General features: G+C 43.3%; 1 protein-coding gene across 1 annotated transcript in view; it reads right to left on the bottom strand.

Annotated features, from left to right (window-relative positions):
- Positions 1 to 24,162, bottom strand: part of LOC119379167 (MMS19 nucleotide excision repair protein homolog) — a 105,098-nt gene that overhangs the window by 55,462 nt on the left and 25,474 nt on the right. Inside the window, exons 8-12 of the mRNA XM_037648368.2 lie at positions 16,056 to 16,217; positions 7,702 to 7,779; positions 7,531 to 7,617; positions 2,810 to 2,843; positions 2,614 to 2,744 (exon numbers count right to left, since the gene is read on the bottom strand). Of these exons, the coding sequence (XP_037504296.1) occupies positions 2,614 to 2,744; positions 2,810 to 2,843; positions 7,531 to 7,617; positions 7,702 to 7,779; positions 16,056 to 16,217 (492 nt within the window). The remainder of the gene's footprint in view (positions 1 to 2,613; positions 2,745 to 2,809; positions 2,844 to 7,530; positions 7,618 to 7,701; positions 7,780 to 16,055; positions 16,218 to 24,162) is intronic.

Here is a 24,162-nt window from a genome sequence, read left to right as displayed (position 1 = left end):
AGTATGATGAAAACAGCGCGTTGCTACATTTACGTTTTTTTCCATCCCCCCTGTACCTATGAAAGCCTGTGGGAAGCACTAATGCAATGAAACTCGGATGCAAACACGCATTCGTGAGCTTCGTAATACGCGCGGCCGCTCAGTGCCAGCTTCCAGTAGTCTACAAGCACAGCGCCGCCACGTGGCAGCGGCGAGTGGAGGTGGAGCGCACGCTCGACGGCCCAAGGAGAGCGTTTGCCCAGGCACTGAAAAAATAGAGGAGGCGCTGGCTTAACCCATACATGCTGGTGAAGCACCCAGGCACAGAATAGAATGTTTCCAGCTTTGAATCTCACCAAATATGTGTAATTAATTCTGTCAACAGGACTATTATTGTGGTGCTTACATAAGAATCCCCTAGCTGAGCAATATTTTCAGCTTCGATGATTTCTTGAGTAAGACCCCTACCTGTGCCGGCTCAAAACAGCAGTGCTCATTAAATACAAGACAGAAATAGCATGATCTGCCATCGGCTCTTAGCCAACCTTCATGGTCCCGACAGACCTTTCTAGGATACCACAGAATGACCTTACTATTGGGAACTGTTGCCTCACGAATGTCCTGGTGCAAAAATTTTTTTAGAATCTGTCAAGTATAGGTGGAGTTATCACATGACCTGTGTGCTATCTCACACCTTTTGTAGGCACAAGTGTTTGCATATGCCATAAGCTATCTATACAAAGCTAATGTTCCACGAGCACCTTTGCTTTGCAAAATGATGGTGGTGCAGTTTTCGAATTCAGTTTTGGTCCCAGCGTCAAGAACCAATCATAGATGTACTATCAACCACGCAAATAAATTTAGAGATTGTGTTTGCAATGTAGTTTACCGGCTACCCTCATCCTGTAGAAAATATTACGTTGGCCAAATTGATGATTGCTTAAAGGGACAGTAAACAGGCTCCGACTTTTTTTTAACAACCCCAAACAAGCTCGCCAAGTAGAGTAGACCGTACAGTAGACCGCGGCGATCACATTTTCTGAATATTACAGCGCCGTGCGCTGCGCAGACCTTCCATTTCGATAAACAATTCCCGCGCTTCTTTCCTTCGCCAGACCAATCCCCCTCGTACGCGCAGTGACGCAAACTTGCCCATGGGCAACTTCACGTACCACTGAGCTCGTCGATTGGTGTAAACCAAGTCTCAACAAGTTAACGTCAGTTCCTGTTCCCACCAACTGCTACGATCCTGCGCCTTGTTTCTTGGGCCTGCGGTGATGCGCTTTCGGCCACGCAGTTGTCGGGTTGTCGCATAGCAGCTGCACGCACTTCGCCTTCGACATGAGCAAGACGTGGAGAAACAGGGAGGAAGCATTGTCGACTGCAAATCAAGCGGAGAGAGGGGGAATCTCCGGTAGCTTGCACGGGTCGCACTTGCTTGGTTTTTCTATTGCACGCGCGGTGCCCCTTCGTCGTCTTAGAAAGCAAGCACACATTCCTGCTGCATTGTGAACTGTCACAAAGGTTTAAAATACCGAAGAGCCGAAAACTGCCCATCAAGTTACGGAGCACGTGCGACAATGTAAACAATAAACAACCAGGAGCCGCAGCAAGCGAAAGTGCATTGTGAGTGATCGAGCTCGCCGATGACGTCAATTGCTGACGTCGTGTCACATTGCCGAAGTGAGCGGAGTCACGACGACGGGCTACGCCTTCCCCTCCCTGTGGGGGAGAAGGGTGGTGAGGCCGCGCGAAAATTTGAAACCAGCTGAAACGGATGTTCTAACCCCTGTAACTTCCTTATTATAGCACGTATTCGCAAAATTCTTGCGGCAGCATGTTCACATAGCAAAAGTGCACATAATTCTCTTCATTACAATTTTTGAACCTCGGGGTTGTTTACTGGCCCTTTAAACGATGGGTTGGAAGAACATCTGTATAATGTTGATCGGTCAAAACAAGGGTGGCTCTCTGCTCATTGTAGCATGTGTGGATGTAGACCAAAATTTTCTGATTGTAGCATTTTTGCAAAATGCAGAGATTGCACCACACACGAAATCATCGAGGCAGAAAATATTATTTCTTTAAAGAATGACTGTGGCAGCAACCCCTCTGTTGTACTCACCAATAAAGAAAAGATGTACTTAGGTTTGGTCACGTGATGAATTTTTGCGATATTGTGTTCCGCGCATGGCTGTTGTACCAGCGTGTAATTGTTGGTAGTTAAGCGCTCTAAGTTCTCTCTTCTGACCCCTCTTGTCATTTGCACTGATACGCACTCTTAATAATGTTGTACCAACACTCCCAATCCTACTGTCTATTGAAAAAGAAAATTTTTTTCAAGACAAGTGTGCAGAATAATTATATACTACAGGTAGAGCTGGAAAGCAAACGTAATATTGTAACCATGCCACAGCATGCCTGATTTCTCATTTGTCCTGCCGTAACTGGTGGTGTACTAGTATTGCTTTCGATTGTAAGTCAACCCTCCAACCTCGGATTTCAAATTTAGATAAAATGAGTCAACCTATAATCAGTAAATATGGCAAGTTATCAAACCACCTGCTTACATGACTCCCTCTTTTTAATCCAGCACATTTTTTGTGGGACCTTTCAATTGTAGCACTCACTCACTTCATTCTTTGACAGCAGCTGAAGTATACTGGGCAGCGCTTCTACAAGGGCAACTGAGCAGGCTTCGGCAGAAGCCCTTGCAAATGCTTCCAACACTCTGCCCATTCCTGGGATTTCACCTTGTTGCAAGTCTGTAGAAGAAAATTCTTAAAAATTAGCATCCATTATTCACTAAGTCAACCGAAATGGAACTCACCTTTCCAAACAGTCTTGAAGAGTGCTCTCAATGCCTGCAAGAAATTAAAATGCCCCACCTCACCAGTCAATGGTTAGATTAAATAATGAAAGCTCAATGTAACAAACATGTCTATATGTGGCGTTTTTTTTTTTTCTAAAAGAGCCAAATGCACTTTAACTGAAACTGAGAAAAACGCACTTTTCTGCTACTGCCAATATGGTCGGGCCTGCTCCAACAATTTTTTGCCAGTGTGTTTCTGTCCCCTAAAATACCTCAAATCTATATTGTGGCTAAAATCTATATAGCCCACTATCGTCGGTATTCAAGAGTAAACTTTGTATTTGGCTCTTATACATTGGAACATTTCATTTGGGCTTGAATTAGCTCATAACAGAAGTCTAAAACAATTCGAATGCATGGTATAGCCATATTTTGCAATAAAATTAGGATCATCCTTGTGCTTCCATCAGTGCCGTCCTTCGTCGCATGCGTGTAATGATGATGACTAGACTTGAACAGCGAGTGGTCCTTCGTGGCAAAAGGCGCACTATTCTGGACTGCCGGCATCATTTTCTTGTTCTTGGCATCTGTTGAAGGCCTTGAAAAGTGCTCTAGCTCTTCTTCTTCTTCTGAGCTCATTTTATGACCTGCCGTTTCAGATCACTTCTTCTTCTTCAAGGAATAGATCGGTGCCCAATATCTTCATTTCATATATCTTTTATTTCAAATATACCGTCTTGGAGCGAAAGAAGGACATGATACTGTAGCATTAAACTCGAAAAGAAACACTCAGAGGCAAAAAGCAGTAGTAAATTCGGCCTCTTACTCTTTATATTTGAGTTTTGCCCTACAACATCACATTCTTTGGTAAGTGCCAACTCGACCTAAAAAAACTAATTGTGGAACGTAAACACGATAGCAAAGGAGGACACAAATGAAACAGATTGGATGAGACCATGTTGGATGTTTTGGTCACGATTGTTGATGCAGCGCTGATTTAATGAATGTGGCTCAGTTTGATTGAAACAGATGCAGCATATGGCTCATTTTTGCCTTTTTGAGTTCCATTACAGTCAGGAATTGCCCCATTTTGATTCCAACTGTATTAGAAGTTAAAAGATACTTAGGCACGCTTTACGCGAAATTTAGCAGTTTCAATTTCTGCATTTGGCTCTTTTTGAAAAAAAAAAGGAAAATCACATATAATGAATTATAAACCTATACTAGGCAGTTTCACCTATATAAACCTTATAAACCTATATAAGCAGTTTAGTTTTTTGTTTATGGGCACCATTATTTTGGCCCTTTGCACAAATGAGTGAACGCATTTGTACATTAATTTTCATGCATATGACTTTGTAGAGCTGTTACAGAAGCCCAATGGCAACGCTAGTAGCCCAACATGGTGGCACCTAAACATATCCACAAAATTATGGTGGCTAGAGGGGGAAGTGTGACAGGCGCTGTATCCCCGCCGTGGGAAAGGGATGCGCGGAACACAATGACAGTTCTGGCCGCCGCAAGGGGCGCTGGTGTAGTAGTAGGTGCTCGCCGCGCTTGCTTTGGCTCGTTCGTTCTCTCTGTGCTGTGCCGTCACCTTGTTCGGATGTCTCGCCTTCGCTGTCGTCGTTTCTTTACCCGCCGCTGTACCCACGTGTTCTGCGAACCATGCCGTCAAGTCGCGCAAGTACATGCTTCGTCCCTGGCTATAAAGGCGGGTATAGATCGTGCTCGGAGAAGCTTTTGGTCTTTAATGCCCCGAAGGATCTCTCGACGTGAGAGCAATGAGCTTGAAATATTAAGCGGACTGACAAAGAGTTGACGAGAGACAGCGTTGTTTGTGAGCGGCACTTCGATGTGAGTTTCATCGAAAGGACATACCAACACATTATAAACGGTGAGGTTGTTGAGATACCCCACGTTTGTCAGAAAACGCTGTGCCTACGGTGTTCCCGGACGCATCGTAGTACTTTACCAAAAGAAAAAAAGAAAATCAGACAGGAGTGTCCAAAGGGAGCGCCAAAAAACATTTGAAGTTGAGGAGGGCCAAGTAATTTGACCTCTTAACGTGATAGGGAAGTATGTGATAACAAACGTCTGACATAAAAGTATGGGATGACAAAAAAACGTTTTACCATTTCCCTTGCGAGTACTTAGTATGCATCTGAAGCCGTAAGTTAGCAGAAATAATTGGTCCTTGTATAGATAGAACTATCGCTAAAATAATAAAATAAAATGTTCAGTATCAAAGAGCCTCCAGCTGCACCATTCCGATCTCCACTTCAATTTTCTCAAGGAAAAGGAGCCGGAAAATGTAAATGCTTTGAACATTTCGCGCTCAAGAGAACCCCCTTGCAGAGGGAATGAAGGGGCGGGGGTGTGGACTAAGAGAGAAAAAAAAACGCACTGCACTGCAGCCAATATACTCGCTATGAGCGATTGTAAACAGTTTAAATTTCACCAAGAGGAAAAAACACTTTAAAGTCAGCTGAGCTATGCAGCCGAGCAAGTGGTTTAGTTCAACTGAAGCAGCCTATAAATATGGTAAAAGCAGTGCAAAAGGAACACGATAATAGGAACGACACAGGACCAGCGCTGAATAGTTCAGCGCCTGTCCTGTGTCGTTCTTCTTCTCGTGTTGCCGTCTTTTTGCGCTGCTTTTACCATGAAAATCAACCAACTAGCCCAGTTTTTGCACACTGTTGCAGATTAAACATGTCAAAGCAAACCGATATTAAGAAACATTTAAATATGAAAACCTGGAGGCACGCCAGTTCCGTCTGATTTAAAAGCATTCTTGGTTTTCTTTTCTTCCCTCTTGCTTAACACCGCTATGAACTTGAACAAGTGATTCTTAGCGAAACAAACACGTAGTGCCTTTAACAGCACGGGCGCGGGTATAAGCGATTATTAGAAACAAGTGAAACTAACGTCTAGCAGCCATACGCAAAGCAGGCAAACGCCGCCACAAGCATCTACGTTGCAGGTAGCGCCACCTGGTGTGACCGCCATCTTTCATTGGGAATTCATACAGCCCTCCGCTCTCGCCCGTCACACTTCCCCCTCTAGCCACCATAACAAAATAGTCAACAAAGTCATTATCAAATTCACTTTTTTTTCTTTTCACAATATATCAGCTTTATACTTATATCAAGTATCAGATTAAAAAAAAGTATTTGTTATGACACATGACACTGCATCATAAAGAGGTTTGAGGTTTAATTGTCCTGAGGCACACGAAATGGTGGTGTCTACATCACACCATAGGTCGGCAAAAAATGTGGAGCTCACTCAGACACACTCACGAAACATATCTTACCCTTAGAGCTCACTCGGACTCAGACTCACCAAACTTTTCCTCATCCGGACTCACTCGGACTCAGACTCACTATAATTTTTCTCAACCGGACTCACTCGGACTCAGACTCACCAAAATATAATTCACTCGAACTCACTCAGACTCACGGCTCGGTCTGAGTCTGAGTGAGTCGACTCATGAGTCTGTTAGCCTATAATTAGCCTTTTTCTACCATAATGTCAATGCTCTTTAACGCCAATATCTCGCATAATCGGTGCGCTACTTAGCACCTTTTGATTTCGTACCTTCAAATACGAGTTGTCTGAGTTTGCAGTTCAATAAGGACCTTTTTATTGAAAGAGATGACTCACACGAGATATTTTTATCAGTAACTTCCCATGAAAAAGTTTACGGGAGGAGGTCAAGGCACCTCCTCCCCCTCCCCCTTCTAACTCAGCCCTCTGATCAATAAATATTGAGCTGACGTATGAACGGTAGTGCGTTGAAGAATGTGGGACTATACGCGAGTATAAACGTGAGCCGACATAAGGCTGATAGTAATGCTGAAGTTGAGTAGATAGGACCATAGGTCGGCAAAAAATATGGAGCTCACTCAGACTCACTCAAGAAATATATTTTGCCCTTAGGGCTCACTCGGACTCAGACTCACCAAAATTTTCCTCAACCGGACTCACTCGGACTCAGGCTCACCAAAATTTTTCCCAACAGAACTCACTCGGACTCATACACACAAAAACTTTACTCACCCGGACTCACTCAGACTCAGACTCACGTCTCGATCTGGGTCTGAGTGAGTCAACTCATGAGTGAGTTTGCCGACCTATGCATCACACACACCATGATTTCCAAATTCCACAGAGGTAAAAGTTCATTGTGAGACAGGAAAGTTACACGACTTCATGCAGTGTTTACTTGCTTCCTTTAATTTATTTTTAAAACTTGTTCATTGCTGGAAACCGTACTGCATTACTCTGGCCAACCAACTGGCTTGCCTATGAGCCTTAATAAAAAAATCTCAATGCATGTGTACATGACATCATCAACAATAGTCCAGCTTTTTTGCTACACTTGAAAGAAGTTGTGTGACACTACACAGTATAACCAACAACGGGAACTACATAATCATGTCGTAACATTAATTTCATCCTGCTGAAGTCAACACAATTTTTTCAGCAAGTTTTTTCTTTCCCTTTTATAGACACTTCTACAAGTATATCTAAAACTAATATGCATAAACAAAAATTGAAATGAAGTAAAATTCTCATAGTAGTCATTCATGATGTCACATCATTACTGCATTACAAGCCACACAATATTATCTGATTATGTACAGCTAGATTGGGAATTTTCTTATTTACCTAAGTTAGAAGTATTGTAATGTTTAGCTAGTAATGTGCAGACGAAATTTATGACAACTCACATTTTTGTGCTTTGAGAGGACTCTTGAAACACTTGAAAGACAATCGAGAGCAGTGGGAATGATGGCTTCATGTCTGTTCACAAATACCTATGAAAAAATTTTTTTTAATTCAGTTATTCTCTGTGTAGCAAAACAATGACATGGGTAGCTTAATTGATAGCTGTATTTTACCAAGTTGTGTATTTGTCTCCATATGAGCACTGCCTTTTCCTTGAAACAGGCAGCGGGAAAAACATCAGCTCCACGAATCTGAAGGAAAAAGAAGAGATAACATTAACCCCTTCAGTCACGGTGTGCACAATTGTGTACGCGAACTTCGGAGGCGCGTCACACGCCTGATGTTTCTTCAAATGGCCTGAAACTCAGTGCGCACATTCTTGCCGGCTTCCTGAATGGACAACTAGCGGTCATTTAACTTCATTGTGCTGTGTATTGCTTCAGAGGATCACTTTGCTCGAGACACTACCATGTTAGACGATCGTTCGACGTGCCGCGTTCTAAGACCAACGTCAAGAGTTTTTTTTTTCCGCTCGAAGCGAATACAACAAAAAACAAACTGTGCATGCATTTCAGACCTAATAGTTGATTCTTTTTATGCAAGTATTATTGCTGACTGATGGCAGAATAATTAGATAAATAATAACACGCTAATTAACAATAATTACTGAATCGCACAAAACAACACACTCCTTCATTTTCTTTCTTGGAATGTAATACTGAGTGTCTTCGAATTATGCCATGCGAATTTTACGCATTTGCAGACAGTGCATCATAATTAGTGTCTGAAGGGGTTAAAGCATAAAATCATTTTTAATACCGACGTCACACAGTGCACTGGTGATTGCGATAAAGCCTGACGGGCATCAAATTTCTCACCAGTGATTGACTCCCTCTTGCAGTTTGCGTAAAAGAGGCCATCACGATAAAAAAAATTCAATCCAGACCAGGCCCGATCATTATGAAAAGTGACCGTGTAACACTGGTACAACAAATGAAATCTTAATCATAACATAACCTCTTAATCCTGCTTTTTAGTTGTGTGCGAACTTCATGCCAACAATCAAGTATATCAAACATCACACAGTGAAATGAACATGTTACATCTGAACCATAGTACGCTGGAGCAGCTTTTAAAGGCAAATATTTGCTTAATATGCTCAAAATTTATCATAAACGCACATACTCGAATACACATAAACTTGAAATTACACAAATGCAAATGAGTGCCAGTTTACAAAACCTCCCTATTACAGAGCTTGGGCCTCACTGTCAACTCATCTTTTCACACACCTCAATTAAACGAATTTTTATTTGCAAGTATGGTTAGCACAACCACAAGACCTGAATGTCAATGTCTACCCTCATCCATAGGTAATAGCGACAACTGCCCACAAGAGAGAGCTGGCCAGATGACAACATGCCAACCATCCACATCTGAACATTTGCACGCAGCATAATGGGGGCCCAACTACCACTTGCAACTGTATTCGCAACTTTCACGGCGTATAGGTGGCGCGACTGTACATCCAAAATGGCGGTCGTTGAGATTATCGGCCCGCTACAGACGGTTTAGGAATGTACACATTTGGCGAAGAGTTCAGTTCTTTGCGCTTCGGTTGCACTCCGATTTATGTTTTTGTGAAAGCAGGGTTGGCGGTAATATATTGACAATTTGTAATAAGTAAAGGAATGTCGGGTACGTAATTGCAAACTCATTAGGAAAATAAATATGCACACAATTGTAAATAAAGCAAACACACTCGTCGCATTGCTTGCGGCACTTAATCGCGCGTTGCAAACCCCGCTGTGTTGTTAACACAATATGGTAGCAGGAGTCTCAGTAACCATCTCTCAGTAATATCAGAGACATTCTCGGAGACGTGCTTTATCTCATTTTTGCTTGCATTGCGTTCTGCCGCGTAGCTTGCTCAGCTCACTTCAAAGCACGATGTAAGTAAACAAAAAAAAAAATGTGTTGTCCTTCGAGACCGAAGCACAAGAACCACTTGAGGCATGTGCGATTATTGTAAATATGATTTTATTGCGCTTTCTTGATAAAAAGAGAAAAAAAAAAGACAGCAGAATGCCATAATAGGTCGGCAAGCAGCGAATGAAACCAGCGGCAAGACGCAATTTTCACGTTTAAGATGTGACGTTCATGTTATCATCCTACTTTTTTGGTGTTTGAGAAGTGCAATAAGTAACATCGTAAGGGACAGGGACGAAAAAACGGCGCCATCAGCAAGTAATACCAAGCAAAAAGTGCTGAAGATGTGAAGGTCACGGAGGCACTTCAAAGCCACCTCGGACGTGGAATGGTGCGATGAACGCTTTAAAACCGGACTTTTTGTTATATTCTAGAGGCGGAACGCATTCCTAATCAGTTCTGGTACTGTCTGCACAGCGACTGTGTCGAGCGGAGGAACGAAGCGCGAGAAAGGTGATATGAGGTAGTAGGTATATACTCGGCCACAAAATGGAATTCTGTATACATTCATGGGCCTTGGTTATTTGCTTGTGAAGTTTAACCCGCTTAACCACTCACGGCTTTTCAAGGCGATAATCTGAAGGGGAGACTTTTGCTTTATCTCCCGCTGTACGCTGTGAGCATCGAGGCCCGCAGTAAAATCAGTTGCCTTTTTATTTTCCGTTCACATTGAGGAACCGAAAGTGTCACGTATCGAGACCGTGCACACAGTCGCAGAACGACCCCAAATGAGACAAAACAAGTAGTAACATTCGCTGACTCCAGCGGGTCCAACATTTCAATAATCTCAACAGAGCTTCCGACGGCCACCGCTCGGGGGCGCCACGCTACATGATAGTTGCGTACCTTACAAAAAGCACAAAAAGAGTATTGCTTTCCAGCATTTGATGGAACTGTCAAAAAAGAACTGGGTCCTGAGAAAATGACCACAAAATATAAAGCAGGAAGTTGTCGTGCCACAGTTCCACAGGTAACTGTACTTTTTCCAGATCCAAAAACTGATATTGCTTTGACAGAGAGCTCACTTCAATTTCCCAGTTATGATGAGCCTGCTTAAAATATAAGTTCGTTACTAATTAGGGACTAATTATCCATTATCACCTGTCACCACACACCTCCCACCACTGATATATTATGTTGCCAATGGAAATGTCATTTTAGTTCAAGGTGGTTATTTTTAAATATTACTCAACTTCTTAACCTTTTTAGGCGATGCTCACCATTCATGTAGAAAAAAATTTTTCTATATAATATAATAGTAGGCCTTAGCAAAACTATTATAATGCAGTGGAAAGCACCAAAACCTCCATTGTTTATTTTTAAAAGGTACCTACACAATTGTGTACAAAGCATTACAGTGGTTGCAAAATCGTGCAGTGTGCCTAGGGCCTGGAACCTGCGAAGCAATGGTAGTCTCTTAGAGACACAGAGGCAGGTCTACCATGGGCCTCTGTAGTTCTCCAACTTCTAGTTAGAAGCCTCAGAGCTGGCTCCACTTCTGGCTGATGGTTGTTATGATGAACCACATCCATGGCACATACCCACCGAAGGGAATTAACCGAGAAAAGGGCTGCAGAGGTACAGTCAAACCAGACTATATCAAACTTGGGCAAATTATGATTGTTAATAAATAAATAATAAATAATAAAATAAATGCGTGGTGGCCACATTTCGCCTCCATCGAAATGTGGCCACCACGGTTGAGCAACTCAAGTAAATAAAATTATCCTTGATATCGAACTATTCTTGAACATGGCAATGCTTTAACATCGATGCACAGGAGAGAGAGAGAGAAGAAACATTTATTTATATCATGGCTTGGAGTGTTTAGGGTGGGTGGTGCCCCTCTTCCAGGGCCCCGCTGGCTACAGCGATGCACAGGAAGATCCACACTTACATCGAACAAAAACAGCCAGAACACTTGATATATCAAACATCAGGCAGTGCAAAATGCCCCAACAAGTGGGCTTTCTGCTGGAAGAATTTCACTTTTTCTCATTGTGCACACATTCGGGAGTGCACAAGGAGGGAGAGGAGAGGCTTGATTCCGGCACGAGACGAGCCGAGTATGCGCAGTGGGGGTGTGGATGGCGCCACTGACGCCGCAGGTGCGACTAAGAAATGCTCCGCATTTAAAACAGGGCCGACACTAGGGCCAAGGCGGACTAGAGGCTTCCGGCGCATAACGAGTATGCACAGCTGCGTATGAAGATGCTCTGGCGCTATTTACATCAATACCGTATTTTCTCGCGTATAACCCACCCTTGCATATAACCCCACATCACCAACTGCAAACTGCAGAAAAATACAAAATAAAAAAGATCCCTGTGTATTGCCGTGAAGACATTCGCATCAAAAATGCAATAAATTCTCCAAAAGTTTTATATCAAATTATTCAATATATCAAACTTATTTTCATTTCTTAGAGAGTTCGATATATCCAGGTTTGACTGTAGCCAGCGCCTCCTCTATTTTTTCAGTGCCTGGGCGAACGCTCTCCTCGGGCCGTCGAGCGCGCGCTCCGCGTCCGCTCGCCGCTGCCGCGTGGTGGTGCTGTGCAAGTAGACTACGGGAAGCTGGCGCTGAACGGCCGCGCTATCACGAAGCTCACGAATTCGTGTTTGCATCCAAGTTTAATTGCTTTTGTGCTTCTTGCAGGCTTTCACAGGTACAGGGGGATGGAAAGAAACGCGAACATAGCTGCGCGCTGTTTTTTATCACGCTCTAACCCTGGTGGCAATAAAAATATGCTAGATGGTCTTTTATGGTGTCATGAATGACGTCGTCTTTTCATCAATCATTCAGGCTATAACCACTTGAAAATAAGTGCGAAACAGCAAAGAATGCAGATGCCGCATGTTCGCGTGTCTTTCCATCCCCGCTGTACGTATTCCGCAGGCGGTCTGTCAGGCCGTGCTGCCGGTTCGATACTTGCATTCGAGTTTGATAGTATTCGCGTTTTATTTTCTATTTCAGGCTATTGCAACCGCCCCAATGCCTTAGTATGTCATACTGTTCTCTTCCACTCTGCAAATGGAACGGAAAGAAATCACGATTGTCTTTTTTTTATTTCCCTTTATTGATAAAGAAAAAAAATCTCACAGGGTCCCTTATCCATTCATCTAAGACGACTGAAAGGCGAAAGCCATCTTCTTTTTCTTCCAGTCAACGTATTGAACATTCCCTGCCTCCCTCCGAGATGTTTCTGCGCCTAACGTGGTTTTCTTACAGCCTCAAGGATCGGAGGCAGTGCAAGCTTTCTGCTCATCAGCGGCCCATTTGGCCCATCGGCCCATTTTTACCAAGCGAAGATGTAATATGACGACATCACGTTATGTGACGTCACGATAATTTCACAAAATTTTATTATCTGTGACGTCATATGATGACGTCGTCACGTAATTATTTTTTGCATCACTCGTGCTGACGCGGCCGACGGTCAATTTTCGCGTTTGATGAGGCATCTAAAGCTTTCGCCTTTACTGTCGTTCCATGAAATTCCAGCTGCCGCTGGTTTTTGGTAGAGGTGGCTTGCAGTAATTAGGCGGGATAATTGGTCTCCTAATACATCTTCAAACTACACTAGAATATGCAGCCGTCGTTTATGACGCGAAGATTTCATAGAATATAGGAATAGGTGGCTTAAGAAGGATACAGTAGCGTCACTCTTTGCAGACTACCCTTCACGTTCGCAGCCCAAGGTAACAACTGAACCAAGCATGGCAAGTATCCCTAAGCGTGACCGTGTTGCGTCCGAACAGTCAACGAATGCATGTAGTACCAGTAGCAACGCTGCCTCGCGAGCGCCGCCATGCGCATGCCGCGCTGACATTAGGTCCCGAAGCTGAAGAATCAGAGCCCACGGACACCACATGCGCTACGGGCGAAACAACCGACAATTATATTATGTACAGCGTCACAATAAATGAGTGAACAAGGCTGAACAGGCGGCCCCATGCAACAAAAGCGTCCAGGTCGACAGCCATTCGGTTTCTATACTTTGCTCACTACCGAAAAGAGCAAATGGAAGAGAAAATAAAGATACTTGAGGAGCCGGATACTGAGGCTACAACAATCCGTCGACAAATACAAAGACGAGCTCAAGCAACTGACAACAGGCTGCGCCATTTTTCGCGCCTTTCACACTGGCTCATGTTGAGAGTCGGCACTACGACTTTATACTTGAACGACAGCGTCTGTTCACACACATCGGTCAGTGTTGCAGGAAGCGCGCGGCATATGTAGCTGTTTTTCTTTGTTTTTCGTACCACCACGATTTAACTGGTTTAAGCTCTGAAATGGTGGAATCACTTGGCATAGTTCCTCTGTTTCTGGCACCAGCTGTTGCTTTCTCCCGGTGGCAACAAATGTAATTCTCAAAAGCTTTACGAAGGGAACGGGCGATCACGTGTATTCCTGGAAGCAGTCTAGTGACATTTCGTGCTATTTAGCGCATGAACTCCAGGCTTGCGTATAGTGCTACACCAGTAGACGGTAGCACGCTTTGGCGAACTTTAAGCGCCCAAGCTTTCAGTATTAGCTCTTGGCAAATGCTGCTTTCGAAAATCGACTTTCAGACAGTCAAAAACCGACTCTCAGTCAAGCGAACGTAACGGTGACAAAACAATTTTCCACGCATCCCTGGCATGCGCTCTCTGGTATCGGGCTAGCAGACGACGCGCGAGCGTCTCGATCAAATAGCCGTGAAAGACACATGCCTTCGAATGGGCTGGTTGCCCAGAACGACAAGTGCTTCATGATTCCAGTTTACAAGTTTTCATTATACTTTAAACAACGCGAATACAGCCGAAAACTGAACCACATAGCAGCTTCGAATGCAGCCACGGCATTCGTTTCCGCGAGCGACGACGCGACCGCATGTCTACTACGGTGGCGGCGCCCGGCGGCTAAACGCCGCACTAACGCCGACGGTCGGTTCCCATTGCGCTCCGCTCCTTCGCCCAGGCACAGAAAAATAGAGGAGGCGCTGCTGTAGCTTATGAGAAATTGTTACTCTAAGAGGAGGAAAAAAAAATCAAAATTAATATAAAAACAATAATACTAGGAGAGGAAGCAGATGGGCAAAATTACGTGCTTCTAGTTGTGGTCTTCCTCTACTACCCTTCTTCAAGAATTATGTACAGTTTTTTAGTATTCATTGAACATTTCAAAACTGTCACTTCAAATATAACTTTGAAGACTTTAAAGACAAACTTAAGTATGTTTCCCAAGAACTGTGTAGCACTCCAGCATAGCCGTATTCGAGAGGGTTTCAGTTTGAAAACTGGGCACCAAGTTCAGGATAGGGGTGGCAGAAGGGAGAAGGCCATTTTTTTTCATCAACGGTTCCTTTAATAATTTTGCACAGCAGTAAACAAACATGTAATTTTTACGTCTTGCACACAATATTCATCCATTCGTTCAATGCAAATGGAACTGATGAAATTAACCCCAGCAACATTATCTTCCTCCACATTACTAGATTTGAAAGTTCAAGATGTTACTCAATCTATTTTCTCCTGTATCTTGTCCACTCATTGCTTGTAGACATCATCAATGTTCTCGTAAACTAAGAAGGCAGTACAACAAACACTACAAAGATACCATAAACAAATTTAGGTGCTGAGAGGACACCTGGTGCATGCAGGTGTTCGAATTCTGATAGACACTTCAATGCTCACTGTACAAGCAGGCAATTTTTTCAGAGCTACAGACGATGCTAGAAATGAAAAAAATGTTCGAGAGGCAACTTATGTGGTGACACTAAATTGCACTCTGAATATTTTATAGATTACTGTTATCTGTGTTCGTTACACCATGCAGCAAACTATGCAGTTGCAAAATGAAAAGTCGAGAATTCATCTGAAACTACAAAATCAGCGGCATCCGTGACATGCTCAGATGAAAAGGTTATAGGTTTATAATACACACAATTGTATACATAACATCTGGAAAGATTAAGGACGGTAAAAAACTGGTAAAGATGAGAAATTGTTTTGTGTGCAAATGATTATCGTCAAACATTTTGCATGCAAATAATTACCACAATGTGTTGGACCCATATTTCTTTCATCTTTACACAGTGAAAAGGACTGCATATGCACAGCATCAAGCTTTAAATCTGGTCTATGGATATGAAGTCCAACAAAGTTAGTCTTTCATTAAAGCAAAAAGTATTTTTTTCAGACTGCCCTATTATAAGGAGATTTTTTAGTGGCTTTTTCTGTCGAAAAAAAAAAGGGGGGGGGTAAGTGACTACACTTTACATAAAAGATCTAATTTAAATATAATAAAGTAAAGTAATGTAAAGTAATGTAAAGTAAAGTAATGGTACTAGTGACATCATTATACCAAGGTTTAACTGTTTATATCTGATGTACGCTGAAGAAAAAAGACAGAAAACGAGAAAAATGGCTGATGCATACACTAAATGTACCATACTTTCAAAGGCTTGAAGCATGCTGCAAAACAAATGTAACACATTAAACAACCTGATTATGTATATGCATATTCATACAGGCTAAGCCACAGAACATACCAAGAGTTTCAGCGAGTCCAACTTTGCAACAGCTAGATCAGAATCTAGCTTTTCTACAGCCAGTGGTATGCAGTACTTTCCAAAACCAGCTGAAGCAGTCATACACATCAGCAAGGCTTCAGCCAGATCTTCCCGGCTAATTCTGCCTGCATCATTGCCAGGCTGCAAAAGTGAGATAAATGAAATCATAAGCAGGTCAATACAAACATGAACACAAACTGAACTGTTAAGTTCTACTGCCCATCACAGAGTGCAGTTGATGCCCAAGTAGCATTTCTTTTTGCAATATGATATTTCAATAATTGACTGAACACTACTCACGATGCAGTTACAATACGCAACACTTTGCGTGCTCTGAAGGGTTCATATGCTAAATGAGATGTGTACGTCCCTTACGCTTTTATGAGGCCCAATTGCAAATTTTGGTTACACATTGGAAGTTGTAAAGCACAACCTGGGGGCCATTTTAATTTTTACCTAAAGAATTCTCTAGTTAGTCCATTACTGAAGGGCTTTCAAGATATCGAACTGTCCTGTTACCATGCCCCCAGGAAACAAGCTTCACTGCCAATGCAGACACTGTCCCTTTTTTGCCTGGGCAAGGGTCCACAAGCGGAGTTCCTTCCCTACCCTCGCTCTTGTACCATAGCAGAGGGACTGCGTAACATCCACACGGCAAGCCTTGCCTCCTTTCATTTTTTTTTGTTCTGTTATACTTTTAATTCGCAGTACACTTCCAGTGGCAGCTTTGTGTGTTTCACACTGGATGGTTAACCAATGTCATGTGCCATAGTCAGTAACGTTGCAAGCAGCACATGTTGCACGGGCCATTCATAGGTGCAACACTCTTGCTGAAAGTGCAGCTCTGTTCGAAAATTCGGTTGTTCTCTGATCACGCCGCGATTACATATTTTGCGTACAGAATCGCCACCGAGTTATCTATGTGCCACACTTGTTTTCTCACATTGCCCTATACTGGTGAGGGGCACATTAAACAAAACACAACATCCTATTTTGTGCAGTTTCAGTTCCACTTTTATTTAAAAAAAAGTGTGCTTATCGAAATGAGGCCTGTGATAATCAGTAAGGTGAAAGCAGATTCAAAAGAAGAAGTTGTCACCCATGTGAATGTCGTAAAAACTCTCAAAGAAAATCCACATGCGTTATAGACTAAAACTTTAGGATGAACTTTAAGAAATTTTTGTAGTACTTCTAAGTGCTGGTCTCCTGGTTAGCTCAGTTGGCAAAGTGAATGTCCCAGTCAGGTAGGGCTTCCGGCTTTGATCCCTGAACTAGTGAATTTATTCTGCAGAAGGGTTGAAATCTGAGCTTGTTGTTACACCGACTCTTTCGGAGGAGCACTAAATGATGGGACAAGAAGGACAACACATAGGTGCAGCGTTATCTTTCTTGACCCGTCGTTTGGCACTCTCAAAAAGTTTGAATTCTTTTCTAAATGCAAAGTTCTTTTCCTGAAGAGCTCATATCAGATATTTTAGTAGCTTTGTAGACACTTCAGATAGATTTCCAACTTTCCTTTCACTACATTTAACTGCCACACTTGCCTTGTTCATGTTAATGTCCAATATTTGTGCATGTGTGCACTTGTATGCACGTGTTTCAGAATAAGATGCAATTGGCTATAGCAAGATGAGGCACAACACTGCAAGCATTCACTGGCACATCATGAGTGTGTCTCCAGGATGATTCACAGATCAAGCTATTCTCATCAAAACAAGGCAACAAAAACCAAATGCTCACACCTGCTGGTGGGCCTAACCCAATGCTGTTTATAATTTGAGTAGGGGTGTCCAAATAGTGATATTTAGAACCGAGTCAAATACAAATATATGTAATAAATACTATTTGAATAGTTTTCATATAGTAAGGCAACCATTTTCAAGACAGGCCTAGAATTCTACAACTTTTATTTCAAACAAATATTCACAAACTTAAACAAGGTAACATTGCCGTTACATTTAACCGACAAAAGATACCACAATTATGTAAAGTGAGGTAAGCTCGTATACAGTAGAGACTAGAGCCTTCCACGTATTTTTTTAACTTTAGGGGGAATATAGCAGTTACTTCTATATTCGAGGTGGTACTTTGTAACCAGATTTTAAGTAACACTACGAGCTAAAAGTTAAATAATATTTCATGAATGAACATCATGCATCTCATGATAATGATATTGAATTGAGGACACATTCGCTTCGGCGACACTGGAATTTAAAGGAAAAATTGCTTTATACTGTGATGAGTAAAGCTTCGACTGTCCCGTAAAAGCTTGACCTGTGTGCATCTTGGTAATTCACTAATTAAAACAACAAAAATGATCCTTCGCTCTTCCAACGTGTTGTTTATTTGGGGTTTTACCACTAGTGCTGATTACTCTAAAATTATTCGAAAAATATTCCATAGTTCGAATAGAACACTATTCCGCTCGTTATTCGAAATTTTCGAATATTCGCACACCCCTACACCGAGTCGTGATTTTGCAATAGCAGCAGAGAGCACATGCACGGACGTTTGGCATTGTACATCACACAGGGAAGTAGAAGGGAGGAAGTCCTGACATTTAGCCGAAACGGGGACGTACCCGTATTCATGAAGAAGGAAGTAGCTGTATGTAATTGAACATTAAGTAACAACGGCTCGCTGGGAGAAAAAATATCAGGCATTTGGCAAAGCCATGCAAGTGCTCAAGCAACACACGCACACATGCGTACACACACTAGTGAAAAACCGGAAGAAGAAATGAGCCGCAGACGTTCGTAGAGGTCTTCTGAAGCGGCTGTGGCCCAGGCTAAGCGAGGGAAAAAATTAGCTTTAAGGGGAGACTCGTGGGGCCAGTTGGCACAGTGTCAAAATCTATTGGCTGTGGTTAGAGGCACACCGCGATCCCAGAACAAAAGAAAAGATGCCCGGCTCAGTGATAAAAAAGTACTTACAGAGACACTGGATCAAAGCTACCCGTATAGTCATGAGTTGGAGTGTGCAAATAGTCATTTTAAGAACGGAACTGAATACTTTTCGAATAGTTTTTGAATAGTAAGTGAACTATTTTCAAAACAGCAAGAATTCCGTATTTTATTTCAAACAAATATACACAAACTTTAAAGGAACATTACGATTCCTTTTAACTGACAAAAAATGCCACAATTATGTAAACTGAGGTGAACTCTCATACCGCAGTGACTAGAGCCTTCGAGATATTTCATAATTGCTGGTTGAATTACAGCGGTTACTTCAGTATTGAAGATGGTACTTTGTCATCACCTTTATACAATAAAATTGAGCCATAAAAAAACTAAACATTGTTTTAACGTCAACATCATCTTGAATCTCATGATGATGATAGTGGATTAAGGACACCTTCGTTTCGATGACGACGAAGTTTTACGCAAGGACGGCTACATCCGGTGATCAATATAACATCAACAGTCACTGTAGTGTTCGCGGAGGCCGAGAAACGTACAACCGACATGTATAGCGTTCAGTCTGAGAGTGTCTTTATTTTCAAGTTTCCCTCCCCGACTCGCGCACCCGCAATTTATTCGCCGAGCAAGCTGGGCCCGCATGCCGCCGTCGGCTCAGGTTTCTCTTCTGTCTAGCAGTAAACGCACACAGCACATCTCACCCTCACAGTTTTCTGCTTAGAACTGCTGTACAAACTTGACTACGCGTCCACTCCGCGTCTTGTAGCCCTGTGGGGCAGAGGAGTCTTCTTGAGGTTCGTTTGTTCAGGTTGCATTTTGTCCTCTTGACCCAATACAACTCCCGCTTCTTGACTCCTCACGTCTGGTGAGGCTTGTGGGTTTCTCCCGAGCATTGACTCATGCGACGAGCGTTTCTCAATTTCAGGCAGTGGGGCTAAGTGGAATCTGTTCCTCAGTTAGTTTGTGTCTGTCTCCACAATATAAGACCTTGGAGACCCCGCCGATGAAAGTACCTTTCCAGTCTTGTTTTGGTCTCTTATCCACACTGTTTCCCCTGGCTCTATATCTCGAAGGATCCAAGCTCCGTGCCTTCTGTCATGGTTTTTCTTTTGCTCGGCTGTACGCTGGCGTTCCCACACCTGAAGCGCTTGCTTGTCTACCACAGTGGGTTCCAGCGAACTACATGCCGCCGGGAGAGACATCCTAAGACGTTGTCCCATCAACAACTCCACGGGACTAAAGCCATCTGCAAGCGGCGTGGTTCTGTACGCCTGAAGAGCACCATAACTGTCCCCTGTTTTCTGTAGGCTCTTCATTACGATCCACACAGCCGCCTCAACGAAACCAATGCTTTGCGAAAACCTGGGGCTCGATGTCACGTGCTCGAAGCCCCATTCTTTCGCGTACTGGTGGAAGGCAGAGCCATCAAGTTTCTTGAATTGAGGGCCATTAAAACGGTTTCAGGCATGCCGTGTCTTGCGAAAACAGACTTCATGTTTTATTACTTCTTGTGCTGTCATACTTGTAAGCAGGGCGATCTCGGGATACCTTGAATAACAATCAGTCACAAGCAAGTAGTTCTTTCCTCCACAGTGGAACAGATCCATGGCAACTTTCTGCGACGGTCGATCAGGAAAATCAAACGGCATCAACAGCTCATGTCTGCAACTCTGTTCTTGAACACACTGCGTACAGCGACGTATGAGCTCTTCAATTTCTGTTGATACACCTGGCCACCATACTGACTCCCAGGCTCTTGCTTGACACTTTACAATTCCTTGATGACCCTGGCGTATCTTTGTATTTCTTTATGCATTGGTCCCAGGAATTACTATCCTTGACCCTTTCATCAGAAGGCCATCTTCAACAGTAATGTCTGACCTGTGCTGCCAATAATCTCTGCATTCGAACGGAAGCTCTTTGCAGTTTGGCCATCCATCATTGCAGTAGTTGCTCAGCTTGGTGCAAATTGGATCTTCCGCTTGCTTTTCTTGAATTTCTGCAAGTCTCTTGTCAGTTGACGGAAGATTGACAATTACGCTTCTAAGGTAGCATGCAACTTCTTCAAGCTCAGTGCTATTTCGGTGAGGTAGCAGCTGTTGAGACAGAGCGTCAGCAGCAACAAGATCTTTGCCTGGCACATGTGTCATTTTATACAAAAAATGCATCATGCGCATCTTCAGTCTTTGCAGCCTGGGCGTGATGGCCAACAAATTTTTCGACATGAAAATCGTAACTAGCGGCTTGTGGTCAGTTTCAATGGTAAAATGCAAGCCTTTGAAATACTCCTGAAGCTCCTCACATGCCCAGGTCACAGCAAGGCCTTCTTTCTCAATTTGTGCGTACTTCCTTTCTGTTTCTGACAGACTACTGGAGGTGTACGCTACAGGTCTGTAGACCCCATCTTTCTGCTTCTGTCGCAGAACGGCACCCAACCCAAAGGATGAGGCATCGGCCGAAACTATCATCAGATTCTCTGGATCGAACACTGACAGAACTGGGCTTTCAGACAGCTTTTTTTTTAACAGTTCGAAGCTTTTCTGCTGGGCTGAGGTCCATACCCACTCGCTTTTCGCGTTTAGAAGAGCGTTCATGGGGTGGGCTATTAGTGACATGTTCGGGACAAACTTTGTCAGGTAGTTTGCCATTTCCATAAACCTCCTCAGCTCCTGAGTGTTTGACGGGTGTCTCATACCAATAATAGCCTGCACTTTCGAAGGGTCAACATGAATTCCTTGGTCATAAACGATGTGTCCCAAGAACTTTACCCTTTGTACATTGAATTCGCACTTTTCGCAGTTCACGGTGACACAATGTTTCTGTAATCTTTGCAGAATCTTTCCAAGACGGGCACTGTGCTCTGCTTGCATCCTGCCATAGACCCGGATATCACCCAAGTTACAAGCAATGCCTTCCAGATTATCCAAAAACTATGACATCTTCCTTTGGAAGAACTTGGGTGCAGAACTGATTCCAATAGATAGTCTTTTGAACCGGTACCTCCCAAATGGCATTATGAATGTGGTCATGTTTCGAGACTCCTCCGCCAACTTGAATTGGCGTCGACTTTGGAAAAATACTGAGCTCCTGCAAGTTGTGCAAAGACATGTTCACTGACAGGCAGAGGGTGAACTCAAGACCTTAGCTGGCTTCTGGAGATGCAGATTCTTGAAATCGTTCTTATACATTAGGAGAGGAATCACAGTCACATCTGCTCCTGTATCTACTTTGAAGGTGACAGGCGAACCATCGATGTCCACATTAGCCATCCACATGTCGCTGCAGCTGGATGAGATGACTCCAAGAAATGCGTTGTTACCGGTGATCTCGCGGACTGATGCTCTTTCCTTCACAGACACGAGCAAAATGTCCCTTTTTATGGCACTTGTTGCATGTCGCTTTTTATGCAGGGCACTTCCTTGTAGTGTGCTGCAAGTAGCCACAAAACGTACAATGCTTTGCTTCGGCTTCAGGCGACTTCTTAGCTTGCGTTGCAGGAATCTTTCGCTTTCCTGAAGGCACAGTTGGACTACGAGCCTGGTCGACTCTGTCCACCTTCCCCTCACTGTAGCTGTGTAGAGCAGCAGCTTGTTCTTTAACCACTTCAGACTGTCGAGCCATGGTGGTGGCCTTCTCGAGAGTCAGCTCCAAGTCCAGCTGCATTCTTTCTGACAGCTTCTGGTCTTTGATACGCACTACTATCCGATCCCGGATTATCTCGTCATGCACAATTGCACAACTTGGCCAGTCAGCGTAGCTCTGTGACGAACTCGACACCTTCTCCTTCCCGGTGTTCTCTTCTGAAGAATGTCGCTCTTTTGTACATGACATTCTGTCAAACTATGAAGTGGTTTTCGAAAGCTTGCAGAACATCATTGTAGCTGTTCTTCTCTTCCTCTGACACCCTTAATGAGACAAGGATGTCTTCGGCCTTGTCGCCCATAAAGTAGACTAATGCGTAGACTTGTTCCACGGAGAATTTCGAGGCGAGGCCACTTGCGATACGAAAACATTCGAAACGCCGCTTCTATTGCAACCACTCACTTGGATTTGCGAAGTTAAATTCCTCCGGAGGCTTGCACTGAAAGCTGGACATTGCCACTTTTCCATGCTGAGCTTGCAACCCCTCCACTGGACCGTTCATTGCAGGTTCGAACGTATGCTGCCACCATGTAGCGTTCACAGAGGCCCAGAAACGTACAACCAACACATATGGCATTCAGTGTGAGAGTGTCTTTATTTTCCAGTTTCCCTCCCCGACTCGTGTCCCCGTGATTCTTTCGCCGAACGGGCCGGGCCCGCATGCCGCTGCTGGCTCTCTGCCGTCGGCTCAGGTTTCTCTTATGTCTAGCAGTAAACGCACACAGCACAGTCCCGTAAATGTTTCGGATGCACGCATCTTGGCAAGTCAATAATTCAAGAGAGAAAAAATTACCCCTCACTGTTCGAAAGTTTTGTTCCTTTGGGTATTCCCATTGGTGCCGAGTATTCGAAAAGTATTAGAAAAATATTTGGTATTTCAAATATTCACTATTCAATTCAAGTAGCGAATCAAATAGAATGCTATTCGTTTCTTTATTCAAAATTTTCAAATATCCACACACCCCTAAATTTGAGCACTCTCCTGGTGCATCCAAAACAAACAAAAGTACATCAACTTGAGTAAGGTCTACCTAGACGTTGAGTGGTCTCTAGCTTTGCCATCTGTGGAAGTATAGACAAGACTCAGCACCCTTCTGTTACCTGATGGTTCTTTGCATTTAATTCGATTCCAAACTGTACCATGAAAGTCTGCTTAGTGCTCCCCATTTTCAATATGTTGTTGCCACAGGCAGCAACATGTCTGGTTTTAATGACTTCTGCAAGAGCAAGAAAATGCCATCTCCAAACAAAACAAAACTTTGCACAAAGTCGAACTTAAACCACTGTTTGCATTTGGCAAAAACTACAGGTGACTGCACAGTCTGCAGTGGCCCCTGTGCAGGCTTATAATGGAAATAGATGTCTGTACTTGGAACAAAAAGTAAAAAGTTTACTAAAAAAATGACTGCAACAAGGCCTCTCAGAGTTCATATCTCATGAAATATGACAGCCACAAAGCACTGTGCCAGCTCTTAAGGTATATTTGCCACCTTTTTGAAAATCGTTTTAGATTATGATCCTAA

This window comes from Rhipicephalus sanguineus, chromosome 1, assembly GCF_013339695.2.
Source record: "Rhipicephalus sanguineus isolate Rsan-2018 chromosome 1, BIME_Rsan_1.4, whole genome shotgun sequence".
In the NCBI taxonomy this organism is placed as follows: Eukaryota; Metazoa; Arthropoda; class Arachnida; order Ixodida; family Ixodidae; genus Rhipicephalus; species Rhipicephalus sanguineus.
This window is presented reverse-complemented; position numbering and strand designations above follow the sequence as displayed.